The 17,053-nt window shown below is 42.5% G+C and overlaps 1 protein-coding gene across 13 annotated transcripts in view; it reads left to right on the top strand.

Moving 5' to 3' along the window:
- The window catches only part of MAP7 (microtubule associated protein 7), a 248,084-nt gene that overhangs the window by 206,381 nt on the left and 24,650 nt on the right, over nt 1-17,053 (top strand). For 9 of the 13 annotated variants that reach the window (XM_044001883.1, XM_044001890.1, XM_044001885.1 and 6 more), the window contains 3 exons: nt 1,203-1,354; nt 8,842-8,957; nt 9,798-10,081. In XM_044001883.1, the coding sequence (XP_043857818.1) occupies nt 1,203-1,354; nt 8,842-8,957; nt 9,798-10,081 (552 nt within the window). The remainder of the gene's footprint in view (nt 1-1,202; nt 1,355-8,841; nt 8,958-9,797; nt 10,082-17,053) is intronic. The other 4 variants (XM_044001891.1, XM_044001889.1, XM_044001888.1 and 1 more) reach the window with 1 other exon arrangement.

The raw sequence follows: 17,053 nt of genomic DNA, 5'->3' as shown, positions 1-17,053 counted from the left end.
TAAGATCATCTTTAATTTTTTTTTACAGTGCTGATTATAGAGCAATAGATAGGGCTTTCTGATGCCAGATCTACTGTCTTGAGTTCAAATCCAGCCTCAAAGGCTTACTAGCCTTGTGATGCTGGGAAAGTCACTTAACCTCTGTATGCCTTATTTTCCTCATCTGTAAAATGGGATAATAATAGTACCTACCTCCAAGAGTTGATGTGAGGGTCAAATGAGATAACAATTATAGGGGCATCTAGGTGGAGCAGTAGATAAAGCAACTGCCCTGGATTCAGGAGGACCTGAGTTTAAATCTGGCCTCAGACACTTGACACTTACTAGCTGTGTGACCCTGGGCAAGTCACTTAACCTCAATTTCCTCACCAAAAAAAAAAAAGAGGGAGGGAGAGAGAGAAATAACAATTGTAAAACATTTAGCACACTGCCTGTTATATAGTAAGCTTTATGTAAATGTTTATTATTATTCCCAAAAAATGTGTGCTTACATAAGCATTGATGTCTCTCAAAGCACACAAAACCAAGAACTGTGGGAAATCCAGCATCATACATCTGATTTGTGGGTTTATAGCTAAAACCTTTATAGATTTTTTTTTAAATGTCAATCACAAGCTATCCTTAAGTCCCTTAGTATGAAGAAACACAATTCTTACTCCTTAGACTGCTGAACTTTTCTCCTGGCATAGTTGTGCTGTGGCTTGCTGGCTGGCTTGCTAACTTTCCCTCCCTCTCTCTCTCTGTCTTTTGTTTCATCATAATGCTAGATAGAAGGAATCTGACTTCTGTCTCCATGACCTTTAAACCATCCTTAAATCCTGCCTTTGTGTGAAACAAAGCACTCTTGTATCTATCCTTAAGGTAGAATTTAACCAGAACCATCATTTATCAGATAAGACCATTGCCTGCTACCTTCCATCATTGGCTACATCTGGATTTTTGATCTGTTGTCCAACCATGGCTGAATCACTCACAAGACATCCATCCATTTCGTTTGAATGCTCATTCGTTCATTTTGGAGGCATCATGAGCTCATGGGCCATGGGAAGAATTGAGTGATGGTTCTGGGTGGCCTGTAGATAATAATATCTCCTCGTCCTTTTCTTCTTCTCTCGACTCCGCTCCTTTTCCTGCACCTGGCTTTTGGCCTTCCTCCTTCTGCAACTGACACTGCCTGTATAAAACAATCAACTGCATCCTAGTTATCCCCATTTGTCCTCGTTCAGCATCTTGCAGCCCCATCAGCATCATGTCCTACAAAGCTGCCCATTGTAGAAATCCAGCAGATCAGCCCAAATTCTTTGTAACACCACCTGAAGGCACTGGACGAAGGAGGCCTCAGCACAACATGATGGTGAGTAATGGTTGGGGACGGGCTCGTATGGGCATGAGCCCAAATGACTTTTAGGGCTGCAGAGGGAGTGGAATGACCTTGGAAGGAGGGAAGGTGTAACTAGCCCCAGTACCTGGAATATATGCCCTCCTCACACCTACCTCTTAGAATCCCTAGCTCCAGTCAAAGTGCAGCTTAAATTTCTTTTTTGTTTTTGTTTTGTGGGGCAGTGAGGGTTAAGTGACTTGTCCAGGGTCACATAGCTAGTAAGTGTCAAGTGTCTGAGGTTGGATTTGAACTCAGGTCCTCCTGAATCCAGGGCCAGTGCTTTATCCACTGCGCCACCTAGCTGTCCCCAAAGCTTAAATTTAAGCTTCTACATGAAGCTTTTCCTGCTCTTCCCTGCTATTTAGTGACCAGCAACTGCCACCCCACAACACATGTACTGTACCTCCAAGTGGTTAGTAAGGAACTCCCAGTGAGGGATATCCTTCCCTACTGCAGATCATCACCTTTTTCATACGGCAACTAGGTGGCTCAGTGGATAGAGCACAAGCCTTGAAGTTGGGAGGACCTGAGTTCAAATCTCACTTCAGACATTTACTAGCTGTATGACACTGGGGAAATCACTTAACCCCAATTGCCTTAAACATCCAGGGCCATCTCCAGTTGTCCTGATATATCTATCTTGCCACTGGACTCAGATGGAGGAGGGAATGAGGTTGATGACCTTGCACAGCCCTCCCTCACACTTTATTGCAAGTTATGACATCACCCTGATATCAAAGTCCTTTCTGAGAATGAAGGACAAACAACAACCTTTTTCCATGTATACACAGACACATACATATATAAAATTTCCACCTACCTATTTGTCCTTGGGAAGTTAGTTTGCATAGGGCACTGGAAGCACCTAAGGCTGTGTTACCTGGACCACTTGGAATACATCCAGCAAATAGATAGCTGTTGAATATGAGTGTTTGAGAATCCATCAATATAAGTATTTATTATTTCTTTACTATGTTCCAGGAGTTGTGCTAGGTTCTGGGGACACCAAATAAAACAAATCACTTGTATATATAAAAATAAAACAAATCATGCATATCTCTGTGTGTGCACATGTGTGTTTACATGTGTACATATGTGTGAATGTGTGGGTATGTTTTATTTATATTCTTTTAAGGGAAATTACATATACACATGCAAGTGAATGAAAACAATGCCCACCTCCACGTGAGTATGATTATATCTACGTACACTGTGTATAGTTTTTTGCCTTGCATTCTTTTAAAGGAAATCACATGTACACATAGACGTAAATACAGATCATGTGTGTGCATATGTGTACATGTGTGTACATGTGTGTGTTCATGCATATATGCACAGTTTGTTGATTTCCCTTAAAAGAAGGTAAAGTCCTTGGGAGTAAAGATGATTTTGTTTGCTATCTCTAGTATCTAGCACAGTTCCCAGCGTACAGTAAGTAGATACATGATAAATACTTATTAACTGATGGATTCTTAAACACTCAGATCCAAAAGCCATCTACCTTCTGGATATGTTCAGAGTGGTCCAGGTAAGACAGCCTTATGTGTTCCCATTGCCCTATACAAACTAACTTCCTAGAGGTACATATTTACAAGTGGCAGAAAGGTGATGATCTGCATTGGGGAAGGAGAGCCTTCATTGGGAGCCCCCTACTAAGTAGGGAGGTATATGCATTATGTGACAGGTGAGGGTACTGGTCACTAAGTAGCAAAGAAGATTAGGAAAGGTTTCATGTAGCAGCTGGAATTTAAACTGCACTTTGATGGAAGCTGGGGCAGCTAGGTAGCACAGTGAATAGAGCACCCAGCCTGGAGGCAGGAATACTTGAGTTCAAATTAGGCCTCTAGACACTAACTAGCTGTGTGACCCTGGGTAAGTCACATGAGCCTGTTTCCTCATCTGTAAAATGAATTGGAGAAGGAAATGGCAAACTGCTCCAGTATCTTTGCCAAGAAAACCCTAAATGGGGTCATGAGGAATAGGACACAACTGAAAAACAACTAAACAATTACAATTGATGGGAGCTAGGGAAATCTAAAGAGGTCAGGGAGAGGGAGTATGTTCAGCCCATTCATGCCAAGGCACAGAGAGAGACATGGAATGGTATGTGCAAGTAACAGCAAATATGACAATGTGGATGAACCATAGGATGTGTAATAAACCTGGAAAGGTAGGCTGGAGTTCGATCATGGAGGTCTTTAAATGCCAGACAGAGAAATTTATACTAGATTGGGAGTCACTGGAACCTCTTGAGCAGGGGAATGAGAATCGTTAGACACTGCAGTTGTTTTATAATCTCCAGCGTGCTCATGGGATTGCTTTAAGGGAAACCATCTATAAAGCCTAGGGTGTCCTATGGACGTGAGCTGTTATTGCTGTGCCCAACATTAGGGTGACTGTGGTGACTGCTTGATTGTGGAGACAGGCAGCATCTCCAGAGAGGTGCAGAAAGATAACCTCCCACCCTGGCTCTATCTCTTATCAGTAAGAGCTAGATTGCTGATCTTGCAAACAACAAACAAACAAAAAACAACCTTTTTTGGAGCTTTTTTTAGGATGCATTTAGGTGACAGTTAATTTAGTGTTGGAATCCCCAGTGAATAGGACATTGGGTTCAAATCCCACTTCGGATATTTATGAGTTGTATGGGCTTGGACAAGTTGCATCATTTTTCTGGGCAGCATTTGTCTCAAACCAGGGGCACTCTGAGGGCCCTTCCAGATCTAATCATTGACCATTAGTCCCCTAAACCTTGACTTTTATTTTTCTTTGCAATGATCATTAAGGGAAATAACATGTGCATTCTTGGTCATGTTCATTGCTACTATATAACTCACACATGATAAGGTAGTTTAGAGATTAGGATGTTTGCCCTTTATTTTGAAGTGCATGGGCATTTCACATTTCCTGGAAGAAACGGCCATTGTTTCTCCCTCTGGCTTTAACTGACTCATCAGCCAACTGAAAGACTCCACTAATTATCCAGCCATGATCATAGCATGACCTGTTTAATGAAAGCCTAGAACGCATTATTTTAAAATCTTAACTCTATAGAGGACTCAGATTTAAGATGAAAGGCTTTTAAAAGGATTTTTCCTAGATCTTTGAGGATAATGTGTGTGTGGTTGGGCAAGCCTGATGTTTATGCTAAGAGGTAAGGTATTTCTCTTTCAAGGCCCCCAGGGGCCTTGGAGAATCTACCTTTCATTCTTGATTGAGACAGTTGCCAAAGGTGAAAGAAAGTCCCTTTGATGTGAGAATTTCACATATTGACTTTGCATACTTGGGAAATCGTAGCTTTGGATTTAGAGCCGTAGATCTAAACTGGAAGACTTCTTCTTCCACACTTTGAATGAGGACCAGGTGGAGGAAATTCTGCCTTTAGGGCAGGACTCTTCAGCCTTTTTTTTTTGTTCTGTTCTGTTTTGGTTTTTGTTCCCCTATGGCAGTCCCAGGAAACCTATAGACTCCCTTTCAGAATAATATTTTTTAACTGAATAAAACTAAGTACATAGGATTACTAAGGAAACTAGTTATCAGAATATTTAAAGAAACAAGTTCATAGATCCCAGGTTAAGAACCCCTGCTTTTTTGTTTGTTTGTTTTTTTGTTTTGTTTTGATTTTGTTTTTGTTTTGTGGGGCAATGAAGGTTAAGTGACTTGCCCAGGGTCACACAGCTAGTAAGTGTCAAGTGTTAGGGGCCGAATTTGAACTCAGGTCCTCCTGAATCCAGGGTTGGTGCTTTATCTACTGCACCGAACCCCTGCCTTTGGTTTTGGGGTTTGGTTTTTTTGTTTGTTTGTTTTTTGGTGAGGCAATTGGGGTTAAGTGATTTGCCCAGGGTCACACATCTAGTAAGTGTTAAGTGTCTGAGGCCGGATTTGAACTCAGGTCCTCCTGACTCCAGGGCCGGTGCTTTATCCACTGCACCACCTAGCTGCCCCTGAACCCCTGCTTTTTAAGATTTTTTAAAGTACTTGAATCTTTTTTTTTTTTTTTGAAGGCTTCAAGAGATCAAGTCATTTGCCTGTGATCATAGAACTAGGAAGTGCCCAGCACCAAGTGTTTTCAGAACTTAAGCACAGGAAGAGAAGTTCAGAGCTAGAAGAAGGGGACCTTGGACAGCATCTGGCCCAGCCCTCCTCGTTCCTGTAGTTTTGATGACTAAAAACCCAGAGATTAGTTTTAAGTAATTTATTATCCAAGACCACATAGGAACTAAGTAGCAAAATCAAGCTTCAAAACCAGATCCTGTCACTGCAGATCTAGGGTTCTTTCCATTATGCTGCCAGGTACTGGGAAAGATGCAGAGTTTAGTTAAAATTAGGACCCATCTTCTCTCCTGGGAGAAGTTGCTTTTGGAGGTTTATTGTGAGATGAAAACTTTGGTCTCCAGTTCAGGGACTCATTCACTTTAATGGACCAATGTGGTATATAGTTCTCTGAAATGGAAAAAAATACTGGAGGATTCATATCTGACCTCTGTCTCCTGCTACCTTGGACCTTGGACAAGCCATTTTCTTTCTCTGAGCCTGTTTCCTCATTTGTAAAATGAGGGGGGAATGAAACAGATGCCCCCTAGAGTCCTTTCCAGATCTAAACCTACAATCCTATAAAGTTTCTTCTTCTCCCTCACCCTCCCCCCCACCCCCCCAAAAAAATCCTACAAGAAAGTGTAGTTCTCTATTCCACCTAAGGCTAACTCCAGGGTAGTATAGGTTAGACAATAAACATTAAATTACATACAATGTATCGGCTGTGAGGGAATACAAAGAAAAATAAAAGATAGCCCCTGCTCTCAAGGATTTCCCAGTCTGATGGAGGAGACAGCATGCAGAAAGCTATGTGCAAACAAGCTATGAATAGGATAAATTGGAGGTGTTTAACAGATGGAGTTCAGAAAGCTCTGGAAAGGCTTCCTGGAGAAGGTGCAATTTTAGTTGGGACTTGAAGGAAGCAGGAGGTGCCGATGAGTAGGGAGACCATGCCAGGCATGGGGGACATTACTGAGTCTTGTTCAAGGAAGAACAAGGAGGTTGATATTACTGGATCATGGAGTGTGTGGTGGGGAAGGGAGGGTGGCAAGTGTAAAAAGACTGAAATGGTGAGCTCCAAATAGATGATTTTGTATTCGATCCTGGAGGAGATACAGAGCCACTGGATTTTATTGGGGGCTGGGGGATGGTGGTGAGAGGGTGAGAAGGTTAGGAAGATCCTTCTGACAGCTTAGTAGAGGATGAAGCAGGGTGGGTAGAGACTTGAGGAAGAAAGAGCAAGCAGATGGCTATTGCAATAGTCTAACTAGGATGCCTTACTGGGTCCTTAGACTAGTGTGATAGCCTCCCAGTTGGTCTCCCTGCTTCTAGTCTCTTTCCCTTTCCAATCTGTCCTCCACATAGCGGCCAACAAAGTAAGATTAGTAAAGTACATGGTTGGCCATGACTCAGTAAATGACTTCCTATCCCTTCCTTCAGCCTAAAAAAGAGACTAAATAGAAAATGAGTAATGAAAAGATTCCTTCAGCCAAGCCTTGTTAAAAATCCAGAACGTAGGAATGTTAAAACTTGCTTGCCCCTCCCCCCTCCAGGCATCTTTCAAACCCAGAAACATGGAGACTTAGGGAAGAAAGGGACTTCTGAAGGTCATTTAGTGTCACTTAGATGGGAAAATGGATTTGCTGAAGGTCATCAGGGTAGTAACTAACCAAGCCAGAATTTGAACCAAGGTCTTTTAGCCCCAAATCCATTATCTTTCCATTGAACCTTCTACTGCTGCTTACCCCCCACCCTTTTAAAAAAACTTCTTTTCCCCTTCAGGGATATTTTAATCTGACCTCACCTATGTAAAAATGTTATGTAGGACAGGGAGAGAGATCATTGCTATTTGCACTCCAATCTGTTCTGTCCCAGGACCAGCTCTCTCAGAGAGAGTCCTGACCACAGGAATGAAGAAAAGGTAGAAAATGATGTGCCACCTAGAGACTCCAGGGGAAAGGTTAGGAAGGAGACTCTAAAACAAACCACGGTGTCTTGGAATCACCAGAGAACTATATATTAGCAGACAATTCCTTATGTTTGCCACAATGAAAAATGCCCTTTTTCAATTTTATTTTTCAATGAAGAAATTTAACGCTATTGGTTAACTGGGCCTTCATCTCTAGTTAGCCACCTTTCAGAAAACCATTTCTTTAGAGTAAATAGAGGCTGAAGAGAAATTGGATAGTGAGGCAATGGGGGAATCAGATGTAGACCACTGGGACTTACTGCAGATTTCACACAGGGTAGTCTGGCTCAGGTATTCTGACAGCTGCCCTTAGAATACTGTTCATTGCCTTTGCCTTTGCCCAAATGGCCAGATTCATTCGAAGCTTTGGGCATATGAGGGTGACTTTGTACTATCTAGCATCATCCCTGAATATCACCATATTCATCTGCATTTTACCTCTGCCCCATGCAATATTGATTCTCTGGAGGATAAATTAACCTTCTGGCCACCTTGTGTGAAACTACAGAAATACTAATGTTGAGAACCATTCTCAGATTTCAGATGTTATCTCTGCTAAAGATTTAAAATAGCTTAAGTTCATTACATAGGAGATGATCTTCCTTTGTGAATTACAGGACACCAAGGCATACTGGGTCCAGTTTCTTTCATGAAGAAATGCCTTTTTGACATATCGGTATTTTTGGTTTTGTTTTTTGCAGGGCGATAAGGGTTAAGTGACTTGCCAAGGGTCACACAGCTAGTAAGTGTCAAGTGTCTGAAGGCAGATTTGAACTCAGGTCCTCCTGAATCCTGGGACAATGCTTTATCCACTGCTCCACCTAGCTGCCCCCCACACACACACATATCAGTATTTTTTTTAAATACATAATAAGGTATTTCTTTGGATGCACATGTAAGAGCAGGTCTTTCTCTGGATATGTTGACAGCAGTAGGAGCACAGATTAATGCCTCTTTTGACACACAGGAAGAACAAAGGCTAGATCTGAACTATGCATAACTGTTTAAAAATAAGAATCCACCTTTGGATTTTAGGGAAATAAAAGACAATGAGACTAAGTTCTGAATGAATAAGAAAAGTTAAACATTTCTAAAGCATACATAGATAGCTAAGGGTTATACTCTAAGACTGGCTTTAGCTACTTTTCCCAGATCTGAAGCACAAAGTTTGTTTGTTTTTTTAAAAAAGGGGGCAAACATGCACCATGGAGTCAGGATAATCTCTATTGGTTCCTCATCTTGTTGATTAAAGTCAAATATTTGGTTCCAAGCCAGCAGGAGCCCTGGAGGCCCCTTTGTTTGGCTTAAACTGTGACACCTGGGATAGCCTGCCCAAATCACCTGAACAGGCACTGAGTGGTACCATCACCACCGCCACCAACCAAAAAGTGTGACTCTTGTTGCCGCTGATTGTAGAGGGACCTAATTTTTATGTGTGTTTTTTTTTCCAACTTAGGGGCATAAAAGAGAAAAGGAGAGAGAAAACGTGCCCTTCCACCTCATATCTGGCATCCGAAGAGCCCTGTCTCCATCAAACCCCAAAATTAGATCATCAGCTCCCTCCTCAGTTTGGTAAGTGAAGTGCCGTGGCTCAGCTTACCCAAGAATCCTCCCAGCTCTAGGAACCTGCCCACAGCTAAGTTCCTCTCTTCAGGCTATTTTTGCATTAACTTGTTTCCTTAGCAGGAAATAGGGATGGGGGTGGGAAATCACTCATTTTCTAAGGTAAACAAATTTCCCTTTTCGGCCCCACCATGAGAAGTTCTTAAATAAATAATTGAATATCCTTAACTCTTTCTTGAGAATCCATTAGAAAACACTTATTTGACCACTACTGTGCTAAGCACTGGGGGAAGGACAAAAATAACTGCCTCTTGCCTCAAGGAGTACCTTCTGTTAGGGAATGGAATATGTATGCATATAATTAGGCATAAGAATTGTATAAAATAAATGTAAGGGAATTTGAGGGAGATCCACATATTAAGATTGCTTCAAGGGGCAGCTAGGTGGCGCAGTGGATAAAGGACTGGCCCTGGATTCAAGAGAACCTGAATTCAAATTTGGCCTTAGACACTTGACACTAGCTGTGTGACCCTGGGCATGTCACTTAACCCTCATTGCCCTGAAAAAAAATTATAGGGCAGCTAGGTTGCCCAGTGGATAAAGCACTGGCCCTGGATTCAGGAGGACCTGTGTTCAAATCCGGCCTCACACACTTGACATTCACTAGCTGTGTTACCCTGGGCAAGTCACTTAACCCTCATTGCCCCCCCCCCTGGGGCTGGGGAGGAGGGGGAATTGCTTCGAGCTACCAGCAGCCTTTTTCTTTGGGAGACAGGAAAATGGAGTCCCTGGCACACAGGCTAATTCTGACATCTCCTTTTATGCCACATTTCCCTATTTGCCTTCCAGGCAACCATCCAAGTCCTTGTCTCATTTGCCTGGCACACCCAGACCAACATCCTCCTTGTCACTTGGCCCATCCAAAGCTGCTTCTGCTCAGGCACGGCCCCCGTCCCCTGGCAACATCCGGCCTGTCAAGAAAGAAGTCAGACTTGAGACTGAGAAGAAAGGCCCAGAGAAGGAACCTGAGAGAGTGGTGGAAACATCGCCACCGGAGGGACAGGTTTCTTCAGCCAATGCTGAAGAACCTACAGGTGAGGAGGGCTCACCTGCCAAGCCTGAGGCCACTCCAGGTAAGTCCTAACTTTCCCAACACAATGCTTTACACACAGTAGGCATTGAGCAAATGTCTCATCAGACACGGTACTGTTAGGGACACACCAGTTCCCAACCTTTCTCCCCACCTCATCCTTACCCTTGCTTTATTTTTATTTATTTTTCAAATGGAGCCTTTAAAAGTCCCACATGCGGTGTAGTTTTAACAAGGGTCATCCACCTTGGAGGTAGAGGTCACCTCCAGAGGTAGCTTATTTCCACTTCTGGGCAGCTTTGATCCTTAGGATGTTGTGGGTTTTTCCCCCTGATACCAACCCTAAATTGACTTCTTTGGGGTTTCCAGCTATTGTTCTTGCTTCTAACCCTCTGGGGCTAAACAGAACAAATCTAATCCCTTCCCAGGCCAGCCCTGCAAAATACACAACCATCTCCTCTCCTCTTTTCTCCAGGCCTAGTTCCTTCAAGCCACTCTCTTGAAATGAGCTCCAAGCCCTTCTCTATCCTGGTTATTCCCCTCCAGTCACGCTCTAGTTTATCAATGTCCTCCTTAAACCACAGGAGACCAAAACCAAATACTGCAGATGAGGCCTAGCAAAGGCAGAGTACAGAAGGACCGTCTCCTCCATATTCCTGGAAGATATGTTCTTCTTAACACAGCATGAGATTGCTCTGGCTACATCACCCTGGTGATTACACTGAGCTTCTGTCTAAAAAAATACCCAGTTATTTTTCAAAGCAACGTGCTGATTCAAAAATGAACTGATAGGACATTGTTGAATTGACTGGCCTGGGCACAAGATTAGGACTGTAAAGCAAAGGAAGTTGAGCTGAAAAAAGTGGGGTGCCTTGGGAAAACAGGGGGAGATAGAGGGACTAGAAGTCACTGTGAGGGCTCAGGAGACATGTCATAGGGAGAGGGAAAAAATATTGTGATCAGAGAGGCAGAATCTAGAAATCAGCTCATTGAAGAGAGAACAGTTTGGGTGAAGGTATGGTCTAAGTCATAACCATTGGATTTGGAAGACCCAAGTTGAAATCTCAGCTCTGCCACATACTCACTTGGATGAGCACAAACAAGTGGTTTAATCTTTATTACTAGGAGCAGTGACAGTAAAAAAACTAATGCTGAGGCACTTCCAGCTCAGTCCTATTTCTAGTGGCTAAGTGGTATAAGATGATGATTCAGGAGGACCCGAGTTCAAATTCGTCCTCAGACAACAACAACAACAACAAAAAATTCGGCCTCAGACACTTGACACTGACTAGCTATGTGATCTTGGGCAAGTCACTTAACCCTCATTGCCCCACAAAAAAAAGAAAAGAAAAGAAAAAACTTATTGCAGATGCTTATACAGAGACTTAGGGAAAGTAATGGAGACCTCTCACAAAGTGTGTACAAAAATTATCAAGGTTAGAATAGGTGTGATATTTTAACTAAGTCCATGGATTCTTCATATTCTGATTCCCTATGATCTTTCCAAGCATGGACATTCCAAACCTTCTCCTCTTCCTTCAATTATATACCAGGAGGGGCAGCTAGGTGGCACAGTGGATAAAGCACTGGCCCTGGATTCAGGAGAACCCGAGTTCAAAGCTGACCACAGACGCTTGACACTTACTAGCTGTGTGACCCTGGGCAAGTCGCTTAACCCTCATTGCCTCGCAAAAAAAAAAAAAAATTACAAAGCAGGAGGTGACTGGTTATGCATCAGGAATTAAGGATGGACAATCCAGGTAGGACACAAGGAGCCCAGAGATATTAGGGAGAATGTTAACAAATGAGAGGAGATCCAGGTTAAGACGAAAGGGCTGAATACAAGAAGAAACTGGGGACTTTTAGCCAGGAGAAAAGAAGATTTGGGGGGGATCAAGTACTTAAGGACTTTTACAAGAAAAAGGGATTCCCCTTTCTCTGTATGTGATTTCCTTGAAGCCAGAGGGCAGAACTAGAAGAACCGGGGCAAGGGCAAAAATCACCAAAGAACCGGTTAGGGCCCTTTGTAAGGGAAACACTTCCCAATGGCTGTCCAGAAGTAGAGCTGCCTGCCTCAAGATAACAATTGGATGGGTGATTTGGAAAGGGAATGCTTAAAATAGATGATCCTCCTTCCAAAACTGAGTTCTCTAATAATACTTCAGACACATAGGGTGAAAATATATCTGAACACATATATTTTTTAAAATTACATATAATGGAAAGGGAATAAACATTTATATAGTACTTCCTATGTGCCAGGCACTATCCTAAGAGCTTTAGAAATATTATTTCATTCGATCCTCACAACAGCCCTACAAGGCAGGTGCTTAGAGGTGAAGTGACTTGCCCAGGATCACACAGATAGTAAGTGTTCAAGTGTCTGAGAGGGTACTGAATTAGGTTTTAATCACTCAGCAAGAATTTTTAAATACCTACTATGTGCCAGGCATTCTGCTAGATGCTAAGGCAAAATGGAACAGTCCCTGCCTTCAAGGAGTTTACATTCTAATAGCAGAGGCAATATGCACATATAAAATAACCTAGAGGGAGGGGAAAGAGGCAGTGGGACCAACTCTGATGGGCATCCAGGAAAAGCCTTATGCAAAAAGGCCTTATGCTTGAGCTCAGTTTTGAAGGAATCCAGGAATTCCAAGTATAGAGTCCAGGCTGAAAGACAGCAAAAGCATAAAGATAGTAGATGGGGGTGTTCCCTGTGAGGTACAGCTAGAGGCAAGTCTGTTGAACCATAAAGTGCTTAAAGGGGAGTAAATGTATACTGTGGCTGGAAAGGTAGGTTGAGGCTGCCGTTAACTAGCTATGTGGCCTCAGGGAAATTATTTAACTTCTCTGATCCCTAGTCTTCTTATCTATGAAAGAGGGATGATAGGCTCATTGAGCAGTAAGAGATTTTCTAGGACTGTCTTTCTTGTCAACCTGAGATTTCAAGATAAGACGGTGCTTTGAAAATTGTAAAGTGCCTTATACCATTACTATTGTTCATATTGTTTGGTAGAATCTTTGAATCTGCCTTTTCCCAAGCTGACAGCATTCCAAAGTTATCAATGTAAAAGATTTTGGATTGTTTTACCATTTTAGGAAAGTCTGGGAAATCAATCTCATCTGGTGGAGCTTATCTGTTAAGTCCAAAATTTAAAAAGTAATTTGCGTTTACTTCTGGTAAACAGGGTTTAGGTGACATGTTCTTCAAAAATAAGTTTTTAATATTTTTTAAAGTCATCAGAGCTATTGTTTTTATATATTTAAATTGTTATATTTCCAATTAAGGCTACTTTAAAATCCTCAAGGCCTTCTTCAATTTCTTTTTGAAACTGATAGAATGCATAAAGTAATAAGAGTAATCACCTGAGTAACTGCTTTGTTAGAGTGTTCCTATTTGTCAATTCAGTGTAGTCAAGATTTATCTTCAGTAGAAAAAGGTGGAATATGTCAGATTTTATAAACTTGAATGAAGCATCTGAGGACTTACTAAGTGGAAAGTATTTTGTTTTTGTGGGGCAATGAGGGTTAAGTGACTTGCTCAGGGTCACACAGCTAGTGTCAAGTATCTGAGGCTGGATTTGAACTCAGGTCCTCCTGAATCCAGGGCCAGTGCTTTATCCATTGTGCCACCTAGCTTCCTGAAAGTATTCTGTTAAGTACTGGAGATAGGAGGTAGTTTTTGCTTATGCGGTGCTCTCAATCCATTGGGGAAGACAATACATACAGGTTTCATCTGTAAGTTGGATGGGAAAGTCCCATGATCCTTAGGGTACAGTGACAAATATGGTAATGCCACTTTTAAAGTTATTCTCATATCACCGATCAAATCACAGCAGTTTCTGATGCTGAACCATTTCATGGTAACAAAGATTTTGGCAATAATATCTTTCTTCTTTGAGCAGTCAATAGATGTGACATCTGTGAACCCACAGGAGCAGTTACCAGGGGGGAATTGCTTCCTAGAATGGTGGCAGAGGGTTGGAATCACTGTCATTCCCAAGGCTCTTAGGTTCAGGGTCCTGTGCTATCTCCATTTGGGCTGGAGGGGAAATGGTGGTCAAAGTGGTGTTGATAAACTGACCTCTGCATCACATTGTCGGAGATGGCTGGCCCCTTGCCCACAGGAGATAACGGCTGTGAAGGCTAGGCTGGGAGCAGGGGCGGTAGTCTGGTGGGGGAGGGTACTGCCATTCCTAGGGCTCTTGTACTTCTCTGCACCCCTCTCCACAATGATTTCTCCCCTTCTTTATAGCTGTGGGGGCTGGGCTGAAAGCAGGTCTAGGCTTTTGGGGGACACTGCTATTCCCAAGGCTTTTGGGCTCAGGGTTCTGAGCTGTTTCTATCAGGGAAGATGGTGGTCAAGGTGGTGGTGATTCTACTTGGCCAACACAAGCTGCCTGCCGCCCGTTCCTCCCTCTGGGCCTTTTATGTGGCAGTTGTTTAGCATTTGGTGGGGATAGCTGGTCCCTTTTCCCCAGATAACAGCTCTAAGGACTGAGCCAACAGCAGGACCAGTGGTACTACGAGTATAACTACTCACGGTAAAGAGAACATGCATAAAAAACCGTGAGGGATGCCAGGGTTTCCTTTGCCCAGCCCCAGTGACGGGCTCGTGCAACTCAGGGGCGGCCAGCCCCGAGTTTTGCCTGATAGCAGGTTAATAAAAAGGGGGGCAGACAAGCCAAAGGGGAGACAGTACAAGCAAGGATAGAGAAGATGCAGTGAGGTGGGACACCGGAGGACTAGGAGGATGCAAGGAGGCTAGAAGATTGACAGAACAGAAGGGACACCTGAGGATAGAGAAGTGGAAGAAAGGGAGGTTGGAGAAGATAGTGAAAGGGGAGACTGGAAGATTAAGAGAACAGAGACAGTACAGAAAAGGGAGGCAGAAGATTAAGAGAACAGAAGGGGCGGATGATACAGGAAGCCGGAAGATTAAGAAGACAGTAAGAGAGGAGACAGACAGAGGAAGGAGCAGTAAGAAGTAAGGGGCTTTTCAGGGATTCATCTCTAAGGTAGTGAGAGAGAAGTTAAAGAGTGAAGCAGGGGGCTATTCAGTGGGGGCAGTCAGCACAGAGTAACCAGGGTACAAAGAAGTTGGAGAAAGTGAAAGTTGGAGAAAGCGAGAGAATACCCTAAGGCAAGAGGTAGGAATGGCCCTTATTATATTAAAAGCAGACAGCTTGTATAATTTGCATTTCTTTACCCTTATTGTTTACATTGTTTTCATAAATAAATTCTGCTATGGTTATTAAAAAAAAAAAAGAGAGAGACCGTGCATAAGGTTACAGGCTGTAAAAATGGCAACTACAATCCAATTTTTGTTACACGGATGAAGATCCTGAGGGTCTGGGGCTTGTTCGTGGCAGAAATAGAGATACAACACTTGACTCTCCGGTTCAATCCCCTCTTCCACTTACAGCGCCAAAATTATTTTGATAAAATAGCTACTGTGTAATGTTAGGGACAGGGGCTGGGCCTTTGGGGAACTCCCAGGTGAGGAAACCCATCCACCAATACAAGTTGATGCCTCTGCAACTTACAGAGTTAGCGAGCTGCCTAGAGCGCTGAGTGATTTATCACAACTCTTTTTTGGCCCTAGGAAGGGTTGGGATTTTCTTTTTTGTGTATTCTTTCATTCAGCAAACATTGAGAGTTAGGAACATATAAGTTTGAAATCTACTAAAGCAAGTTGCTTACCCTCACTCAACCTGTTTCCTTATCTGTAAAATGGAGATCTCAAAGAATTGTCCTGAGATGTGAAGTGTTAAAGTGCTATGTAAATGTTAGATATCATTATTTATTAAGTTCTATCTTCAAATATACAAGACGATGGAAAAGTTTATAATCAAGTAGGAGAAAGTAAGGTATACATAAATGAACGTAGGACAGATCAGTCTCACATGCCAGGCACTTGGCTAAGCACTGGATAAGACTCGTGGATATAGAGTAAATAAGACTGTGATGGATGTAGAAAAGCATTGTAAAGTGTTAAACTATCAACCTGTGAAAGATCAAGAATTTGTTAGAGGCAGCTAGGTGGTGCAGTGGATAAAGCACTGGCCCTGGATTCAGGAGGACCTGAATTCAAATCCAGCCTCAGACACTTGACACTTACCAGCTGTGTGACCCTGGGCAAGTCACTTGACCCTGTTTGTCTTGGTTTCCTCATCTGTCAAATGAGCTGGAGAAGGAAATGGCAAACCATATCAGTATCTTTACCAAGAAAACCCCAAATGGGGTTAGGAAGAGTTGGACACAACTGAAAAATGATTGAACAATAAAACTATGGGCCCAGTCCTCTTCTAGGTTGTAATGCATATGATTGATTCACTGAATATTTCACAAAAAGGTACTGTGTTTCTCAAACCGGTACTATTTGATTGTGCATACTAGCTCCCTACATACATGGGGTTTTTTTTTTCTGCTTACATCCCTTTTTATCAGCTCAGAGTCTCCATTCTGATCTGGATACTAATAGGACTCTTCCTTGCTTAAATGCTTGGTTAAGAGAGAAATCCAGAATTCTATTCAGAATTGGCAGTTTTTCTTTTTAAAATGGATTGTTTCTGCTCCATACTGTATCCTCTAAGTTGAAAGCATGCATTAACTAATACTAAAATTTACTTCAGACTTGCTATCAGAGGTGAGTTGCCAAAGTAGTTTTATGTAGATGTTATAGAGATTTGCCTGCCAGGGAAACATTTGCAAAGCAGTATCAGAACCTGATTTATCTAAAATCCATGTAAATAAAATCAATGTTGCTATAGAAAGAAAACTCTTTGGGCTGAAATTATGCAACCTAAAAGTCTGCTTATCTGAAAATCATCATTGGGATGCAATTCAGGAGCTTGGGGGGTGGGGGGGAGGGAGGAAGTAGCATCCTTGTAGGGGAGGTAACTGAAGATGCTTTCTTCAGTCTTTTCCTGAAGGGTTTCAAGATGTCTCTTGCTTTGTTGCTTCTGTTACCTATTTTCAGATCTGAATCTAATGATGAAGGATAAGGGGGGAA

This window comes from Dromiciops gliroides, chromosome 4 (genome assembly GCF_019393635.1).
Source record: "Dromiciops gliroides isolate mDroGli1 chromosome 4, mDroGli1.pri, whole genome shotgun sequence".
Classification (NCBI taxonomy): domain Eukaryota; kingdom Metazoa; phylum Chordata; class Mammalia; order Microbiotheria; family Microbiotheriidae; genus Dromiciops; species Dromiciops gliroides.
This window is presented reverse-complemented; position numbering and strand designations above follow the sequence as displayed.